The sequence below is a fragment of the Lutra lutra genome, chromosome 3 (assembly GCF_902655055.1).
Source record: "Lutra lutra chromosome 3, mLutLut1.2, whole genome shotgun sequence".
Lineage (NCBI taxonomy): Eukaryota > Metazoa > Chordata > Mammalia > Carnivora > Mustelidae > Lutra > Lutra lutra.
The window spans coordinates 105,279,455-105,298,814 of NC_062280.1; the positions used below are offsets into that span (position 1 = coordinate 105,279,455).

Consider the following 19,360-nt stretch of genomic DNA (forward strand, 5'->3'; position numbering starts at 1 on the left):
AAGGCTGATCTCCAAGTTTTCACTGATGATTCTAATCTCTGTGACTATCTTGTCTCTAAATCTGTTGGCAAGTATGTAGTTAGTTCCACATGATTCATACTTCAGTGTTCTAAGTTTTCTTGTGTTTCTCTTTCCAATCACATTATAAAGCATCTTTGAATTAGGGACTCTTAAAAATTGGCAAGACAAAATAAGAGTTTCTCCTTACAGTGTTTAGTACAAGGTGATGTTTGTTGGTTGATAGGAAGTAACACTTTCTGCAAAAGTGCATATACATCACAAATTCTCTTTTGGACTTAAGTAGTTTACTTGGAAATTATAGTATCTTACATGCTACCTGATATATGGCAGTATTTTTGGTATTCGAAGTAATTTTTTTAAAAATAGATTTTGTAAAGATTTGTTTTTTTGAGAGAAAGAGAGAGAGAAAGAAGCATGTGCACAAGCCAGGGGAGGGGCAGAGAGAGAATCTCAAGTAGACTTCCCATTGAGTGTGGAGTCCAGTGTGGGGCTTGATCTCAGGACCCTGAGATCGTGACCTAAGCTGAAATCAAGAGTCGGATGCCCAACTGACTGAGCCACCTAGAGCCCTGAAACCTTGTATAACTAAAACTATCTCCAGTTCAGGCTTGTTGATCTTGTGAGTCGTTTGTTGATTAATTTATTTTCTTACCATTTCAGAAAAAAGCCAAAGGACAAGAGCTCTTTGATCAGATAATGTACCATTTGGACCTTATTGAAAGTGACTATTTTGGACTGAGATTTATGGATTCTGCACAAGTAGCAGTGAGTAGCTGTTTTTTGGAAGTTCCATTGTGGGAGCAAAAATGGAAAATTTCAGATGACATGCTAAGTGCTACAAGGCTGTATATTCTTACTGCATTCTCTTTTTCTTCTGATTTTCTTATTATGGTCTGAAGTTTTGACCATTTCAAAATAACCTGAAGTGTTTGTTAAAAAAATATGAGTCCTGGCCCTAGCCCATATCATTAGAGCATGATCTTTCCAGCCGAGCCCCAGAAATCTGTCTTTTTAATAACCACTGGGTTGGTTGTTGGGCATACTAAAGTTTGAGAACCACTGCGAATGGAAAGGGAGCTAAAATAGGAGATTTGTGGGTTCTTGCGTAAGTGATAGAAGTTACTAATTTGCAAATTAAGGTGAGTAAGTTAGGTTATCTTTAAAATCCCTTCCCGATCTTTGATTGTATAAATGTTCTTTGACCATGTGCTTTTCACATGAGAGGAATGTGTATATGATAGGTAGGAAGTTGGAAGCTTTTCAGAGATCTGTTATACTAGGATTTGACTGGAGAGTGTTTGAGACAAAGTACTAGATGATAAGATTAGAAGGTGGTTTAGTGGCCTTATCATCCAAACTGAATACCAAGAGTATTAAATAATAGATGGGCAATATTCTCTAATAATTGGGATTAGGGTTTTTTTTTTTTTTTGAGCAAGGAGGTCATATTTTGCTTCAGGAAGTATTCTATAGAAAAACTGTATAAGATTATTTGGAATGGGCAGAGATTGAAGTCAGAAAGAGTCATTGCAGATCCCGGGGATAAAAGTAATATTAAGGCCTGGAATAGGACATTCACAGTAGCAGGGAGGGGGTGGGGCAGGAGTAGAGATAAGGGTATTAAGACACCAAGCTCTGTGTTCTGGAAGTCTGTGATGGAGGAGTGTATATGTATGTGTATGTGTTTAGTGACACAATTGTAGTATCTAGGACTCACAGGAACAATATATAAGAAATCTCAAGTTCTTTTTGGAGTGGAGCATTCATTCATACATTCATTTGGTGTGATTAATAAATAAACTAGAATACCTCTGTAAGATAATATTAAAAACTCACACCTTTTGGAGATGAACTCCTTTGTTGGCTTTATAGAACATCTTGGCTAAATTTACTGCTGTTAATAATGCTAGCTACAATTTTTTTTTTCTCTGATTTCCATACCCTTAGTACCCCTTCCTGAGTTAAAAGAAATTAAGCATGAACATTTTGTAACAAGAGTACTGGTTACATTTTGGCACACCCATACAATGGAATACTCTGCAGCTCATTAAAAATGGTGATTTTTAAAGTGTACTAATTGACATAGAACAATGTAGGAAAAAAAGGGTTACAGAACAGTATATTTGAGTATTTTTATTTAAAAAAAAAGAGGGGCGCCTGGGTGGCTTAGTCCTTAGGCGTCTGCCTTCGGCTCAGGTCATGATCCCAGGGTTCTGGGATCGAGCCACACATTGGGCTCCCTGGGGAGGCCTGCTTCTCCCTCTCCCACTCTGCCTGCTTATATTCTCTCTCTTGCTGTTTCTCTGTCAAATAAATAAGTAAATCTTTAAAAAAAAAAAAAAGTGGCTATATGTACACGTATATGCATGAAAATATTTGCAAAGCTATTTCCCATAGTTTCAGAGTTCTCATCTCTGGATGGAGTTTGTAGAGGAGGTCTTTCTTTTATTTTTCATTTTAATGTTATTTCTCTCCAGTTGGACTAAATCCATTGAGGGCAGGGGATGAGTCTTACTTACCTCTGTTGCCCAGCATGTAGTGGACATATAAAACATTTATCAAATTAAATTCTGGTGCACTATTTTGATCTAAAGGCTTGGTTGACTGTTGAGTTTAATATAATTCATCAGTCATCTTACAAATAATGGAATTACAGTCTTGCAATCAGTGAAAAAATAAATGATGTTAGGGATAAATAATTCAAAACTTCCCTTTTTTTTGAGGGGTTGTGAAGGAAAAGAGGTAGAAATATGCCAGCATTAAGTTTCAGGTACCTTCTTTCCTTAGGGTACATAAATACAGTAGTCTCTATCCATGGTTTCACTTTCCATGGTTTCAGTTACCCATGTTCAACCCCAGTCTGGAAGCAGATGATCTTCCTTCTGACAGAAGGTCATTGGTAGCCTAAAGCTACATCACAGTGCCTACACCATTCACCTCACTTCATCTCATCATGTAGGTGTTTTATCATCTCATGGCATCATGAGAAGAAGGGTGAATACAGTACAATAAGATACTGTCAGAGAGAGAGAGACCACATTCACAAAATTTTATTATGGTATATAGTTATAATTGTTCTATTTTATTACTAGTTATTGTTATTAATATCTTACTGTACCTAATTTATACATTAAACTCTAAAAGTATATATAGGAAAAAATATAGTATATATTGGGTTTGGTACTATCTGTGGTTTCAGGCATCCACCAGGGGTCTTGGAATGTATCTTCCACAGATAAGTGGTGGTGGCGGGGGGTTGGGGAGCTATTGTAATTGGGGGAAAGAAATAGACATGCAGCTTTTGGTAAGTTGTATTATTTACTCTTTGTTAATATCAGTAATTACTGAATTACTAGATCCATTAATTCTTTCTCCCTCATTTGATACACATATAGTGCCTTACTTTTGGTCATAATAAGTTTTTAGTAAAGCCAGTATTAGAACTCTTCTTTTTTTAAGGTTTTATTTCTTTAACTATTTCTACACCCCACATGGGTCTTGAACTCATGACCCTGAGATCAAGAATGCAACCACATGCTCCTCTAACTGAGCCAGCCAGGCGCCCTAGAACTTTTAATCCCTACTCATTTTAGTTGTAACTTATCCTTTCCAAACCCAGAAATCTAGGCATTAAGATTAAATTTTAGTAAGATTTACTTTATGTTTTTGCTGTTACTGAAATACACTATGTGCGTTGAATTGGAAAAACAACAGCTGGTAGATGAAAGCTATTCAAAATGACCTCTAGATAAAATTTTACATGTTCTTGGGGCTCCTGGGTGACTCAGTGGGTTAAAGGCTCTGCCTTCGGCTCAGGTGATGATCCCAGAGTCCTGGGATCGAGCCACATCGGGCTCTCTGCTCAGTGGGGAGTCTGCTTCCCTTCCTCTCTCTTTGCCTGCCTCTCTGCCTGCTTGTGATCTCTGTCTGTCAAATAAATAAATGAAATCTTCAAAAAAAAAAAACACAAAAAAACCAACTTCACATGTTCTTAAAGTGCTGACTCACACAATTCTACAATTTTATGACATCAGTAAGCATAGAAAAGACCAGGTATTTGTCATGTGGCCAGATTTAACCCCAGAATAAAACAAAATTGATACTTTGCAAACAGGTCAGTTTATTGGTGAAGATAGTAAACTCGATCAAGTGAAGTTTTTGGCTAGGGTCATCTGTGTAAACTAAGTTAGCCCTATGATTTTAGTGTCTGTTTGTCTTATTTAGTGTAAGGGTAGAATCCAAAGAATGTTGAGGCAGGGTAAAAAAATGAGCAAAACCAGATTAAGACACTACATAAAAAGAGAACTATGGGCCAACATCTCTGATGAACAGAGATGCAGAAATCCTCAACAAAGTGTTAGCAAACCAAATCCAACATCATTCACCACAATCACTTGGAATTTATTCCTGGGATGCAAAGGTAGTTCAGTATTGGCATATCAGTCAGTGTGATTCATATCAGTAAGTAAAAGGATAAAAACCATTTGATCATTTCAGTAGATGCAGAAAAAACGTCTGACAAAGTACTACATCCATTCATGATAAAAGCCCTCAACAAGGTAGATTTAGAAGGAACATACCTCAACATATAAAGGCCATGTGTGAAAAACTGACAGCTAACCTCATACTCAATGTTGACAAACTGAGAGCTTTTCTCCAAAATCAGGAACAAGACAAGGATGTTCACTCTCAACACTATTATTCACCATAGTACTGGAAGTCCTAGCAATCAGGTAAGAAAAAGGATTAAAAGGCATTCAAATTGGTGGGGTTTTTTTTTTTTTTTGCTTGTTTGTTTTTTAAAGATTTATTTATTTATTTGAGATAGAAAGAGCAAAAGAGAAAGCACGAACAGGAGGGAGAGGGAGAAGCAGGCTCCCCACTGAGCAGGGAACCTGATTCGGGGCTCAGTCCCACGACTTTGAGATCATGACCTGAGCCAAAGTCCTATACTTAACCGACTGAGCCACTCAGGTGCCCCAAAGACATCCAGGTGAGTAAGGAAGAAGTAAAACTTCCAACTATTTGCAGATGCATGATATTATATATAGAAAGCCATAAAGACTCCACCAGAAAACTGTTAGTGCATTTCTATACACTAATAATGAAGCAGTAGCAGGAGAAATTAAGAAAGCAATCTCAGGTACAGTTGTACCAATACCTGGGAATAAACTTAACCAAGGGAGCGAAAGACCTGTAACTATAAAACATAAAACTGTAAAACATTGATGATAGAATTTGAAAAACACAAAGAAATAGATTATTCCATGCTTATGAATTGGGAGAACAAATTCTGTTAAAATGTCCGTACTACCCAAAGTAATCTGTAGATTTAATGCAATCTCTATCAAAATATCAATAGCATCTTTTACAGAGCTAGAACAAATAATCCTGAAATTTGTACGGAACCACAAAAGACCCCAAATAGCTAAAACAGTCTTGAAAACGAAAGAGCTGGAGGTACCACAATCCCAGATTTCAAGTTACACTACAAAGCTACAGTAATCAACACAGCATGGCACTGGCGCAAAAATAAACACATAGGTCAATGGAACGGGATAAAAAGCTCAGAAACAAGCCCACAATTACATGGTCTTTGGCAAAAGCAGCAAGAATATACAATGGGGAAATCAGCCTCTTCAACAAATGGTGTTGGGAAGATTGGACAGCTACATGCAAAATAATGAAACTGGATCACTTTTTTTTTCTTTTAATTAAATTTTCTATTTTTTAAAAACATATAATATATTTTTATCCCCAGGGGTACAGGTCTGTGAATTGCCAGGTTTACACACTTCACAGCACTCACCATAGCACATACCCTCCCCAATGTCCATAATCCCATCCCCCCTCCCAAAACCCCTCCCCCCAGCAACGCTCAGTTCGTTTTGTGAGATTGAGTCACTTATGGTTTGTCTCCCTCCCAATCCCATCTGGTTTCATTTACTCTTCTCCTACCCCCTTAACCCCCCATGTTGCATCTCTTCACCCTCATATCAGGGAGATCATATGGTAGTTGTCTTTCTCCGATTGACTTATTTCGCTAAGCATGATACCCTCTAGTTCCACCCACGTCGTCGCAAATGGCAAGATTTCATTTCTTTTGATGGCTGCATAGTATTCCATTGTGTATATATACCACATCTTCTTTATCCATTCGTCTGTTGATGGACATCTAGGTTTTTTCCATAGTTTGGCTATTGTACACATTGCTGCTATAAACATTCGGGTGCACGTGCCCCTTTGGATCACTACGCTTGTATCTTTAAGGTAAATACCTGGTAGGGCAATTGCTGGGTCATAGGGTAGCTCTATTTTCAACATTTTGAGGAACCTCCATGCTGTTTTCCAGAGTGGTTGCACCAGCTTGCATTCCCACCAACAGTGTAGGAGGGTTTCCCTTTCTCCGCATCCTCGCCAGCATCTGTCATTTCCTGACTTGTTAATTTTAGCCATTCTGACTGGTGTGAGGTGAGATCTCATTGTGGTTTTGATTTGTATTTCCCTGATGCCGAGAGATATGGAGCACTTTTTCATATGTCTGTTGGCCATCTGGATGTCTTCTTTGCAGAAATGTCTGTTCATGTCTTCAGCCCATTTCTTGATTGGATTATTTGTTCTTTGGGTGTTGACTTTCCTAAGTTCTTTATAGATTTTGGACACTAGCCCTTTATCTGATATGTTGTTTGCAAATATCTTCTCCCATTCTGTCAGTTGTCTTTTGGTTTTGTTCACTGTTTCCTTTGCTGTGCAAAAGCTTTAGATCTTGATAAAATCCCAATAGTTCATTTTTGCCCTTGCTTCCCTTGCCTTTGGCGATATTCCTAGGAAGATGTTGCTGCAGCTGAGGTCGAAGAGGTTGCTGCGTGTGTTCTCCTCAAGGATTTTGATGGATTCCTTTCTCACATTGAGATCCTTCATCCATTTTGAGTCTATTTTCGTGTGTGGTGTAAGGAAATGATCCAATTTCATTTTTCTGCATGTGGCTGTCCAATTTTCCCAACACCATTTGTTGAAGAGGCTGTCTTTTTTCCATTGGACATTCTTTCCTGCTTTGTCAAAGATTAGTTGACCATAGAGTTGAGGGTCTATTTCTGGGCTCTATATTCTGTTCCATTGATCTATGTGTCTGTTTTTGTGCCAGTACCATGCTGTCTTGATGATGACAGCTTTGTAATAGAGCTTGAAGTCCGGAATTGTGATGCCACCAATTTTGGCTTTCTTTTTCAATATTCCTTTGGCTATTTGAGGTCTTTGCTGGTTCCATATAAATTTTAGGATTATTTGTTCCATTTCTTTGAAAAAAATGGATGGTACTTTGATAGGAATTGCATTAAATGTGTAGATTGCTTTAGGTAGCATAGACATTTTCACAATATTTATTCTTCCAATCCAGGAGCATGGAACATTTTTCCATTTCTTTGTGTCTTCCTCAATTTCTTTCATGAGTACTTTATAGTTTTCTGAGTATAGATTCTTAGTCTCTTTGGTTAGGTTTATTCCTAGGTATCTTATAGTTTTGGGTGCAATTGTAAATGGGATGGACTCCTTAATTTCTCTTTCTTCTGTCTTGTTGGTGTAGAGAAATGCAACTGATTTCTGTGCATTGATTTTATATCCTGTCACTTACTGAATTCCTGTACAAGTTCTAGCAGTTTTGGAGTGGAGTCTTTTGGGTTTTCCACATGTAGTATCATATCATCTGCGAAGAGTGATAGTTTGACTTCTTCTTTGCCGATTTGGATGCCTTTAATTTCCTTTTGTTGTCTGATTGCTGAGGCTAGGACTTCTAGTACTATGTTGAATAGTAGTGGTGATAACAGACATCCCTGCCGTGTTCCTGACCTTAGCGGAAAAGCTTTCAGTTTTTCTCCATTGAGAATGCTATTTGTGGTGGGTTTTTCATAGATGGCTTTGATAATAATGAGGTATGTGCTCTCTATCCCTACACTTTGAAGAGTTTTGATCAGGAAGGGATGCTGTACTTTGTCAAATGCTTTTTCAGCATCTATGGAGAGTATCATTTGGTTCTTGTTCTTTCTTTTATTAATGTGTTGTATCACATTGATTGATTTGCGGATGTTAAACCAACCTTGCAGCCCTGGAATAAATCCCACTTGGTCGTGGTGAATAATCCTTTTAATGTACTGTTGAATCCTATTGGCTAGTATTTTGGCGAGAATTTTCGCATCTGTGTTCATCAAGGATATTGGTCTGTAGTTCTCTTTTTTGATGGGATCCTTGTCTGGTTTTGGGATCAAGGTGATGCTGGCCTCATAAAATGAGTTAGGAAGTTTTCCTTCCATTTCTATTTTTTGGAACAGTTTCAGGAGAATAGGAATTAGTTCTTCTTTAAATGTTTGGTAGAATTCCTCTGGGAAGCCGTCTGGCCCTGGGCTTTTGTTTGTTTGGAGATTTTTGATGACTGTTTCAATCTCCTTACTGGTTATGGGTCTGTTCAGGCTTTCTATTTCTTCCTGGTTCAGTTGTGATAGTTTATATGTCTCTAGGAATGCATCCATTTCTTCCAGATTGTCAAATTTGTTGGCGTAGAGTTGCTCATAGTATATTCTTATAATTGTCTGTATTTCTTTGGTGTTAGTTGTGATCTCTCCTCTTTCATTCATGATTTTATTTATTTGGGTCCTTTCTCTTTTCTTTTTGATAAGTCAGGCCAGGGGTTTATCAATCTTATTAATTCTTTCAAAGAACCAGCTCCTAGTTTCGTTCATTTGTTCTATTGTTTTTTTGGTTTCTATTTCATTGATTTCTGCTCTGATTTCTCTTGTCCTGCTGGGTTTAGGGTTTCTTTCTTGTTCTTTCTCCAGCTCCTTTAGGTGTAAGGTTAGGTTGTGTACCTGAGACCTTTCTTGTTTCTTGAGAAAGGCTTGTACCGCTATATATTTTCCTCTCAGGACTGCCTTTGTTGTGTCCCACAGATTCTGAACCATTGTGTTTTCATTATCATTTGTTTCCATGAATTTTTTCAATTCTTCTTTAATTTCCTGGTTGACCCATTCATTCTTTAGAAGGATGCTGTTTAGTCTCCATGTATTTGGGTTCTTTCCAAATTTCCTCTTGTGATTGAGTTCTAGCTTCAGAGCATTATGGTCTGAAAATATGCAGGGAATGATTCCAATCATTTGATGCCGGTTGAGACCTGATTTAGGACCGAGAATTTGATCTATTCTGGAGAATGTTCCATGTGTACTAGAGAAGAATGTGTATTCTGTTGCTTTGGGATGAAATGTTCTGAATATATCTGTGATGTCCATCTGGTCCAGTGTGTCATTTAAGGCCTTTATTTCCTCGTTGATCTTTTGCTTGGATGATCTGTCCATTTCAGTGAGGGGAGTGTTAAATTCCCCTACTGTTATTGTATTATTGTCGATGTGTTTCTTTGATTTTGTTATTAATTGGTTTATATAGTTGGCTGTTCCCACGTTAGGGGCATAGATATTTAAAATTGTTAGATCTTCTTGTTGGACAGTTCCTTTGAGTATGATATAGTGTCCTCCCTCATCTCTTATTATAGTCTTTGGCTTAAAATCTAATTGATCTGATATAAGGATTGCCACTCCTGCTTTCTTCTGATGTCCATTAGCATGGTAAATTGTTTTCCACCCCCTCACTTTAAACCTGGAGGTGTCTTCGGGTTTAAGATGAGTTTCTTGTAGGCAACATATAGATGGGTTTTGTTTTTTATCCATTCTGATACCCTGTGTCTTTTGATTGGGGCATTTAGCCCATTAGCATTCAGGGTAAGTATTGAGAGATATGAATTTAGTGCCATTGTATTGCCTGTAAGATGACTGTGATTGTATATTGTCTCTGTTTCTTTCTGATCTACTACTTTTAGGGTCTCTCTTTGCTTAGAGGACCCCTTTCAATATTTCCTGTAGAGCTGGTTTGGTATTTGCAAATTCTTTCAGTTTTTGTTTGTCCTGGAAGCTTTTTATCTCTCCTTCTATTTTCAGTGATAACCTAGCTGGATATAGTATTCTTGGCTGCATGTTTTTCTCATTTAGTACTCTGAATATATCATGCCAGCTCTTTCTGGCCTGCCAGGTCTCTGTGTATAAGTCTGCTGCCAATCTAATATTTTTACCATTGTACGTTACAGACTTCTTTTCCTGTGCTGCTTTCAGGATTTTCTCTTTGTCACTAAGACTTGTAAATTTTACTATTAGGTGATGGCGTGTGGACCTATTCTTATTTATTTTGAGAGGGGTTCTCTGAACCTCCTGGATTTTGATGCTTGTTCCCTTTGCCATATTGGGTAAATTCTCTCCAATAATTCTCTCCAATATACCTTCTGCTCCCCTCTCTGTTTCCTCTTCTTCTGGAATCCCAATTATTCTAATGATGTTTCGTCTTATGGTGTCACTTATCTCTCGAATTCTCCCCTCGTGGTCCAGTAGCTGTTTGTCCCTCTTTTGCTCAGCTTCTTTATTCTCTGTCATTTGGTCTTCTATATTGCTAATTCTCTTTTCTGCCTCATTTATTCTAGCAGTGAGAGCCTCCATTTTTGATTGCACCTCATTAATAGCTTTTTTGATTTCAACTTGGTTAGATTTTAATTCTTTTATTTCTCCAGAAAGGGCTTTTATCTCTCCGGAGAGGGTTTCTCTAATATCTTCCATGCCTTTTTCGAGCCCGGCTAGAACCTTGAGAATCGTCATTCTTAATTCTAGATCTGTCATATTACCAATGTTTGTGTTGATTAGGTCCGTAGCCTTTGGTACTGCCCCTTGTTCTTTTTTTTGTGGTGAATTTTTCTGCCTTGTCATTTTGTCCAGATAAGAGTATATGAAGGAGCAAGTAAAATACTAAAAGGGTGGCAACAACCCCAGGAAAATATGCTTTAACCAAATCAGAATAGATCCCAAATCATGAGGGGGGAGAAAGGGGATAAAAAGAGGTTCAGAAAGAAAAGAAAAGAAAAGAAAAGAAAAGAAAAGAAACAATTAAAAAAAGAAAACGAATAAAGAAAAAATATTAAAAAAAATATATATATATTAGATAAACTAGTTAAAAAACGTTAAAAAAGAAAAGGGTAAAAGTTAAAAAAAATAGCAGAAGAAGTGAAAAAAAATTGAAAAAGAAAAAAAAATTAAATTAACTGCAAGGCTAAAGAATCATGGGGAGAAAGCCAGGAGTTCTGTGCTTTGCTTTCTCCTCCTCTGAAATTCCGCGGCTGTCCTTGGTATTGAAACTGCACTCCTTGGTAGGTGAACTTGGTCCTGGCTGCAGTTGTTGTTGTTCTTCTGGGGGAGGGGCCTGTTGTAGTGATTCTCAAGTGTCTTTGCCCCAGGCAGAGTTGCACCGCCCTTACCAGAGGCCAGGCTGAGTAATCCGCTCGGGTTTGCTTTTGGGAGCTTTTGTTCCCTGAGCGCTGTCCGTAGAGTTCCGGAGGATGGGAATGAGGATGGCGGCCTCCCAGTCTCCGGCCCGCAGGAGCCGATAGCCCAGGTCCCCACTCCTCAGTGCACCCTCAGAGAACAGCGCCCAAATATTCCTGTCTGCCTGGCCAACGGCCGCGCTCCGAGCTGACCGAGCCTGCGACCAGTTCAAGGTAACCCCGAGCTGTGAGCTCACTCCTCGGCTCCGTCTCTGTAGCCGGCTTCCCCATTCTAATACCTGTAAGCTCTGCGACCCTCAGACACCTCCGATCCTTCTGTGACCCTGCGGGACCTGAGGCCACGCTGACCCCGTGTGGGCTTCACCCCGGTTAAGCCTCTGGAGCGATGTCCCTCAGTGGAACAGAGTTTTAAAAGTCCTGATTTTGTGCTCCGTTGCTCCGCCGCTTCCGGGAGCCAGCCCCTCCCCCAATGGTCTGTCTTCCCGTCACTTTGGATTCACTTCTCCGCCATTCCTACCTTTCAGAAAGTGGTTGATTTTCTGTTTGTAGAATTGCTGTTCTTCTCTTCGATCTCCCTTTGGATTTGTAGGTGTTTGCAATCTTTAGATAAGCTATCTAGCTGATCTCCTGCTACCTGAAGTAGTCTCAGCCTGATACTTCTCCGCCATCTTGACTCCTCCCCCCATTTTTTGGCTTGGATCACTTTCTTAAGCCATACACAAAACTAAACTCAAAATGGATTTTCGAGACTTATATGTGAAAACTGAAACCATAAAAATCCTAGAAGAGAGCATAAGTAGTAGTTTTTTTGTCATCAGCCATAGCAGCATTACGGGAAATAAAAGCAAAGATAAACTATTGGGACTACATGCAAATAAAATGTAACCTACTGAATGGAAGAATATATTTGCAAATGACATATCCGATAAAAGGTTAGTATCTAAAATATATAAAGAACTTATACAACTCAGATCTTAAAAAAACAAATTATCCAATTAAAAAATGGGCAGAAGACATGAGCAGACATTTCTGCAAAGAAGACCTCCAGATAACCAACAGACACATGAAAAGATGCTCATCCTCACTTATATCAGGGAAATGCAGATCAAACCGACAATGAGATACCTGTCACACCTGTCAGAATGGCTGAAGTAAAAAATAAGGAACAAGTGTTGGTGAGGATGTGGAGAAAAAGGAGCTTTATATACTGTTAGTGGGAATGCGAACTGATGTAGTCATCGTGGAAAACAGTATAGAGGTTCCTCAAAAAAATAAAAATAGAACTACCCTATGATTCAGGAATTGCACTATTGGGTATTTACCCAAAGAATACAAGAACACTCACTCAGAGGATATATACACCTCTGTGTTTATTGCAGCATCATTAATTTGACAATAGTGAAATTAGGGAAGCAGCCCAGATGTCCAGTGATAGATGAATGGATAAAGAAGAGGTGGTATATATCTCCAGTGGAATATTATTCAGCCATAAAAAGAATGATACTATGCCATTTGCAACAACATGGATGGAGCCAGAAGGTATAACGCTAAAGCAAAATAAGAGAAAGACAAATACATTTGATTATTTCACTCATATGTGGAATTTAAGAAGCAAAACAAATCAACAAAGGGGAAAAAAGAGAGAGAAGCCTACAGACTCTTAATTATAGAGAACAGGGCACCTGTGTGGCTCATTCAGTTAAGCATCTGCTTTTGGCTCAGGTCAGGATCCCAGGTTCTGGGATCGAGTCCTGCATAGGGCTCTCCGCTCAGTGGGCAGCCTGCTTCTCCTCCTACCTGCCCCCCCCCCCCCCGCTTGTGATCTCTCTCCTTCTCTCTCACTTTCTCTCTCTCAAATAAATAAAATCTTTAACAAAAAATTAATAGGGAACAAAACTGATGGTTACCGGAGGGGAGGTGGGTGGGCAAAATAGGTGATAGGAATTAATGAGTACACTTAAGCACTAAGTAATGTACAGAATTGTTGAATCACTATATATCACCTGAAACTAATATAACACTGTATGGTAACTATACTGTAATTAAAATAAAAACCTTGAAAAATGATCAAGGAATTACGTGTTACATTTCAATCTTAAATATATTGTATGTATTCCTATATATGTAAAATCATTGTGTTAAAGTTTAGTTTATTGGTCATTTCAGATAAGTCTGAAATATGTACGACTGGAGTTATGCATTTACTTTTCTTCCTATGAGTATGTAAAATCTTGAGTTTGCTCTTGTTTACTTTTGCTTATACCAGCTCATTTTATGTTCACAGACACATTTAATGTGTAGTTGAAATAATGTCATATTTACAGAAAAGTTGTAAGAACAGTGTAAATAAATATTTTTGTGGAACCATTTGAGAAAGAGTTGCAGATGTCTCGTCACCCCTGAATTCTTTAGTGTATTTTTCCCACAAGTATATTCTATATAGCTTAGTGCAGCCATCAAAACCAGGAAGTTGACATTGTGACATTACCACCATCTAATCCTTAGACTCCATTCATATTCTCCAGTTGTCTGTACAGTGTCCTTTCTAGCCAAAGGGTCTAGTTCAGAATCATGTTTTACATTCAGTTGTTAGATTTCTTTAGTTGCCTTCATCTTGGAATACTGTGGTCCCTCAGTCTTACCTTGACTTTTACACTTTTGAAGATACAGGTCAGTTATTTTATGGGCTGTACCTCAATTTGAGTTTGTCTGGTGTTTCCTCATGAAGTAGGTTAATCTTAGATACTTTGGCAGGAAAATAGGTGAAGTGATGTTGTGTTTCCTTATTCTATCAAGTGACGTTTAATTTTATTTTGTCCCATTACTGGTGATCTTAACTTTTAACTTTGAGTCTTTTTTTTTTTTAACAGACAGGATGGAGAGGGGCCTTGGCGGTAGAGAGACAGAGAGAGAGAGAATGAGAGAGAATATCTTTCTTTTTTAAAAAAAAATTTTATTGTGTTATGTTAGTCACCATATATACATCATTAGTTTTTGATGTAGTGTTCCAAGAGTCATTGTTTACATATAACACCCAGTGCTTCATGCAATGCATGTCCTCCTTAATACCCACTACCAGGCTTACCCATTCCCCCATGCCCTCCCCTGTAAAACCCTCAGTTTGTTTCTCAGAGTCCACAGTCTCTCATGCTTCATCTCCCCCTCTGATTTCCCCCTCTTCACTTTTCCTTTCCTTCTCCTAATGTCCTCCATGTTATTCCTTATGTTCCACAAGTAAGTGAAACCATATAATGATTGACTTTGAGAGAGAATATCTTAAGCAGGCTCCAGGCTCAGTGTGGAGCCTAACATGGGGTCTGATCTCACAACCTTGAGATAATGACCTGAGCCAAAATCTCTTAACCAACAGAGCCACCCCAAGTGTTGTCCTGATACTAACTTTGATCCTTTGATTAAGGTAGTATAATTTTTTCTTTTTTTTCTTTGTCTCTTTTTTCTTTCTTTTTTTTCTTTTGTGTACAGTTATGTTGACAAGACTTTCTTATCAAACTTTATTTATTTTTTATTTATTTACTTGACAGACATCACAAGCAGGCAGAGAGGCAGGCAGAGAGAGAGGGGGAAGCAGACTCCCTGTTGAGCTCAGAGCCTGACTTGGGGCTCAATCCCAGGACCCCGAGGTCATGACCTGAGCTGAAACTAAGAGTTGGCCACCCAACTGACTGTGCCACCCAGGTGCCCCAAGATTCAGACCTTCTGCTCTGAGAAAGACTCTGTTAAGAGGGTAAAAAGCCAGATTACACACCGGGAGAAGATACTTGCAAACTACATATCTGACAAGGAACTCAATATGTAAAGAACTCCTAAACTCAACAGTTAGAAAACGGAAGACATGAAGAGTCGTTTAACTGAAGAGAATATATAGATGGTAGACAAATACATGAAAAGATGTCAGGCATCAGTAGGTATCAGGGAAATGCAAATTAAGACCTTGGTGAGGCATCAGAACCACACATGTTTTAGAATAGCTAAAATAAAAATAGTGACAATTTCCAAATGCTAACTGAGGATGTGGAGAAACTGGGCCTCTCATATATTGGTATCAAGAATATAAAAATGTTACAGCCATTATGGAAAATAATCTGTCAGTTTCCTAAAATAGTAAATACACATTAACCATATAATTCAGCATTTGTATGCATGACCATTTATCCCAGAGAAGTGAAGACTTATTTCCTTACAAAACCTGTGCATGATTATTCGTAGCAGCTATATTTGTAATAGAAAAAATCTTGGGAAAAAAAAAAGGTCATGTAGTTGTTTGATTAAATCAACTGTGAACACTGTTCAACAATAGAAAAATACCTATTCTTTGGATACTCAGAACAACTTGGTTGGATTTCAGGGGCATTATGATGAGTGAAAAAAGCCAATCTCAAAAGGTCATATACTGTATAATTCCACTTATATAACGTTCTTGAAAAGACAAAATTGTGAAGATCATATTAATGTTGCTAAGGTTTAAGGAAGTTAGAGGTGGGGGGGCGAGTGTGTATTACTATATCACATGAACTATCGAGTCATGTGAGCATTTTTTTTTGTTGTTAATAGAATATTTCTTTACAGTGATAGTGGTATTAGTTACAGAAGTCCAGACTTGTAGTAAAATGACATATAACATAGTACTAAGGTCAGTTTCCTGATTTTAATTTGTACTATGGTAATGTTAGATGTAACCATTGGGGGAAGGTGGGGATGGGACACAGGACCTCTCACTATTATCATTGTAACTTTCTGTGAATATTTCATAATAAATTTTTTTAAAGAATAAGAAAAATAGGGGTGCCTGGGTGGCTCAGTCATAAAGTGTCTGCCTTCAGCTTAGGTCATGATTTCAGGGTCCTGGGATCGAGCCCCACATCGGGCATCCTCTCCGGGAGCCTGCTTCTCCCTCTCCCTCTGCTGCTCCCCCTGCTTGTGCTCTCTTTGTGTCTGTCTCTCTCTCTCTCCCTCTCCCTGTCAAATGAAAAATAAAATCTTAAAAAAAAAAAAAATAGAGTCTGGGCCAAACAAATTAAGTGTCAGGGCCAAGATTTAACCCTCTGGCCTATGTTAGTGCCCTCTGTTTGGTGAAGTTTTTCAAGTTTTAAATTTAGAGCTTAGAATTTTAACTGGTCCATCAAGGTTTTTTTGTTCTGTTTTGTTCTTCATTTATTTTGAGAGGGAGTAAGGGACGGAAGAGAGGGGAAAGAATCTTCCTTAAGCAGATTCTGTGCTGAGTGCAGAGCCCAACTCAGGGCTCAGTCTTAGGACTCTGAGATCATGACGAGAGCCGAAATCAAGAGTTGCCACTTGGAATGCCTGGGTGGCTCAGTCAGTTAAGCATCTGCCTTGGGCTCGGGTCATGATCTCAGGTCTTGGGATTGAGTCCTGCATCAGGTTCCTTGCTAGGCAGGGAGCCTGCTTCTCCCTCTGCCTCCAGGTCCCCTGCTTGTGTGTGCGTGCACGCTTGTGTGTGCGTGCACGCTTGCATGCGCTCTCTCTCTCTCTCTCCCCCCCTTCTGACAAATAAATGAATAAAATCTTTTTTTTTTTAAAGATTTTATTTGTTTATTTGACAGAGATCACAAGTAGATGGAGAGGCAGGCAGAGAGAGAGAGAGAGGGAAGCAGGCTTTCTGCTGAGCAGAGAGCCTGACGCGGGACTCGATCCGAGGACCCTGAGATCATGACCTGAGCCGAAGGCAACGGCCCAACCCACTGAGCCACCCAGGCGCTCAAATGAATAAAATCTTTAAAAAAAAAAAAAAAAAAAAAAGTTGGTGCTTAAGCAGCTGAGCCATCCAGGTGCCCCTGGTCCATTAACTTCTTAGAGTTATCTAGAGTATAGACACTTCTGTCATGTTTCAGGAAAGGGAAACAAAAGATAGCATTTCCCCTTTACTTGGGAAAGAAGGAAAATTAACAGGTCGGTAGTACTTTTTTTTTTTTTTTTTTGCCTTTTTAAAAAGTTGATAGCTTGTATTGGTTCTGTATATATTGTTTAAACTCCCCTTGTTCTCTGTGTAAAAATCCCAAGTAAATTATCAGCACACAGTATTCAGCAGCTTATTAAAAGTATAAGTAACACATTTTGATCAGGTTGAGTTTATTCTCAGAAATGCAAGGATGAGGGGCAGCTGGGTGGCTCCGTGGTTAAGCATGTGCCTTTGACTCAGGTCATGATCCTGGGGTCTTGGATTTGAGTCCCACATTGGGCTGCTTGCTCAGCGGGAAGCCTGCTTCTCCCTCTCCCACTCCCCTGCTCGTGTTCCCTCTCTCTCTGTGTCTCTTTCTGTCAAATAAATAAATAAAATCTTTAATTAAAAAAAAAAAAAAAGAGAGGCGCCTGGGTGGCTCAGTGGGTTAAAGCCTCTGCCTTCAGCTCAGGTCATGATCTCAGGGTCCAGGGATTGAGTCCTGCACGGGCTCTCAGCTCAGCAGGGAGCCTACTTTCTACCCCCCAACCCCCCACCCCTGCCTCTCTGCCTACTTGTGATCTCTGTCTGTCAAATACATAAAATCTTTGGAAAAAAAAATGCGAGGATGATTCAGTATCAATTGTGATAATTTGTCATATATGGTTTTTCATGCCATTTGTTTCCTGCCTTTGTTTTAAGAGGATTGTACTTTTTTGCTCAGTTGATATCAGGCTCGGCTATGTGTCTTGCCTCTGGCAGTGGAATCTGAGTTGATGTGCTGCGTGCCAGTTCTGAACAGTTTAACCCTTCATTGATGCTTGTTATTGCTTTGGCATAAACGTAATTGAAACTACATTAAAAAATGATTAAAACAAATCTTTATCACAAAGAAAATAAAGTAACTTGATTAGTTGAAGTTTATGGCATTTAAAGACAACACTGTATGGAAATGGAAGTGGAGAGGTTAGATCCAAAGCTGAAGGCTAGAAAACACTTAATTGTCTAGTGGAACACAGGGTAAATGTGTTAACAGGTGCATACCTGGAGGCTGCAGCAGTCCTTTTGCTTGATAGTAGATCCAAGCTCATTGAGTTAAAGAGGCTATTTTCCTTCCAGTTTTGGAATTCAGCTATTTCAGGTACTGTAGGCAAAATGTGTGAGATGTGTTTGTCTTGCTGACCTTCACTTATCTTAGGTTGTGCAGATAACACTTTAGAATTCTTATCAAGTGGTATTTTGGTGAACCTTTAAGCCTCTTCTTTCTAGCCCCAGAATTCCTGGACTAAATATAATGGACTTTGGCCGGTATGGAATTGACCTTTCAGTCTGTGTAGCTCTATTCAACTTTAGAGGCGTGCTTTTTTCCCATTTTAGGTGCTGAGTGGACATGTGGCACAACCTGTGTAGATGGCACGTGTAGAGAACAGACCTGGTGAATACTCAGTCACTTTACTCTCCTTCTATGCAGATACCTCATTATTAACAGTGACAACAGTAACAACAACCACCCTAGATTAATAGAGGAGTGATAGAAGCATTTCTATTAACGACAAGATGATAATTTGCCTATTATTACCAGTGCTATTTAATTTGATAACAGAAGTGCCAGCAATGCAGTTACAGAAGTTTTATTATAAAGGCTGGAAAGGAGGAGGTAAAATTATCATTGTTGGCAGGTGATTGGATTATACATTAAGAACCTAACACAAACAATAGGATTCAATAAATAGTGGGGAGTGAAAAATATGTAGAAATAAATAGTGCATGTTAAATATATGTCCATATTATAACACACAGGCACACATATATATGTTAAATAAGGAGCAACTGTAAAAAGTATATTTCCAAAGTAGATTACATGGTCTCTCTGGAGAGTGAATATAAAACCTGCCTCACCTACATTTCCATTATGAATTTGACTTTAAAGAATTTTAAGAGGGCATATTAATAATATGAAGAAAGGCACAGTGGGAAATATATCTTAATGGCTTATCTAACTCTTCTTTTGAAATGTCTTCTAACACAGACTGTTAACACCAAGAAAGTAATCACCCAGG

At 38.7% G+C, this 19,360-nt stretch overlaps 1 protein-coding gene across 6 annotated transcripts in view; it reads left to right on the forward strand.

The window, feature by feature from the left end:
- Positions 1 to 19,360, forward strand: part of EPB41L5 (erythrocyte membrane protein band 4.1 like 5) — a 145,030-nt gene that overhangs the window by 24,388 nt on the left and 101,282 nt on the right. For all 6 annotated transcript variants that reach the window (XM_047722604.1, XM_047722606.1, XM_047722607.1 and 3 more), the window contains exon 3: positions 682 to 786. In XM_047722604.1, the coding sequence (XP_047578560.1) occupies positions 682 to 786 (105 nt within the window). The remainder of the gene's footprint in view (positions 1 to 681; positions 787 to 19,360) is intronic.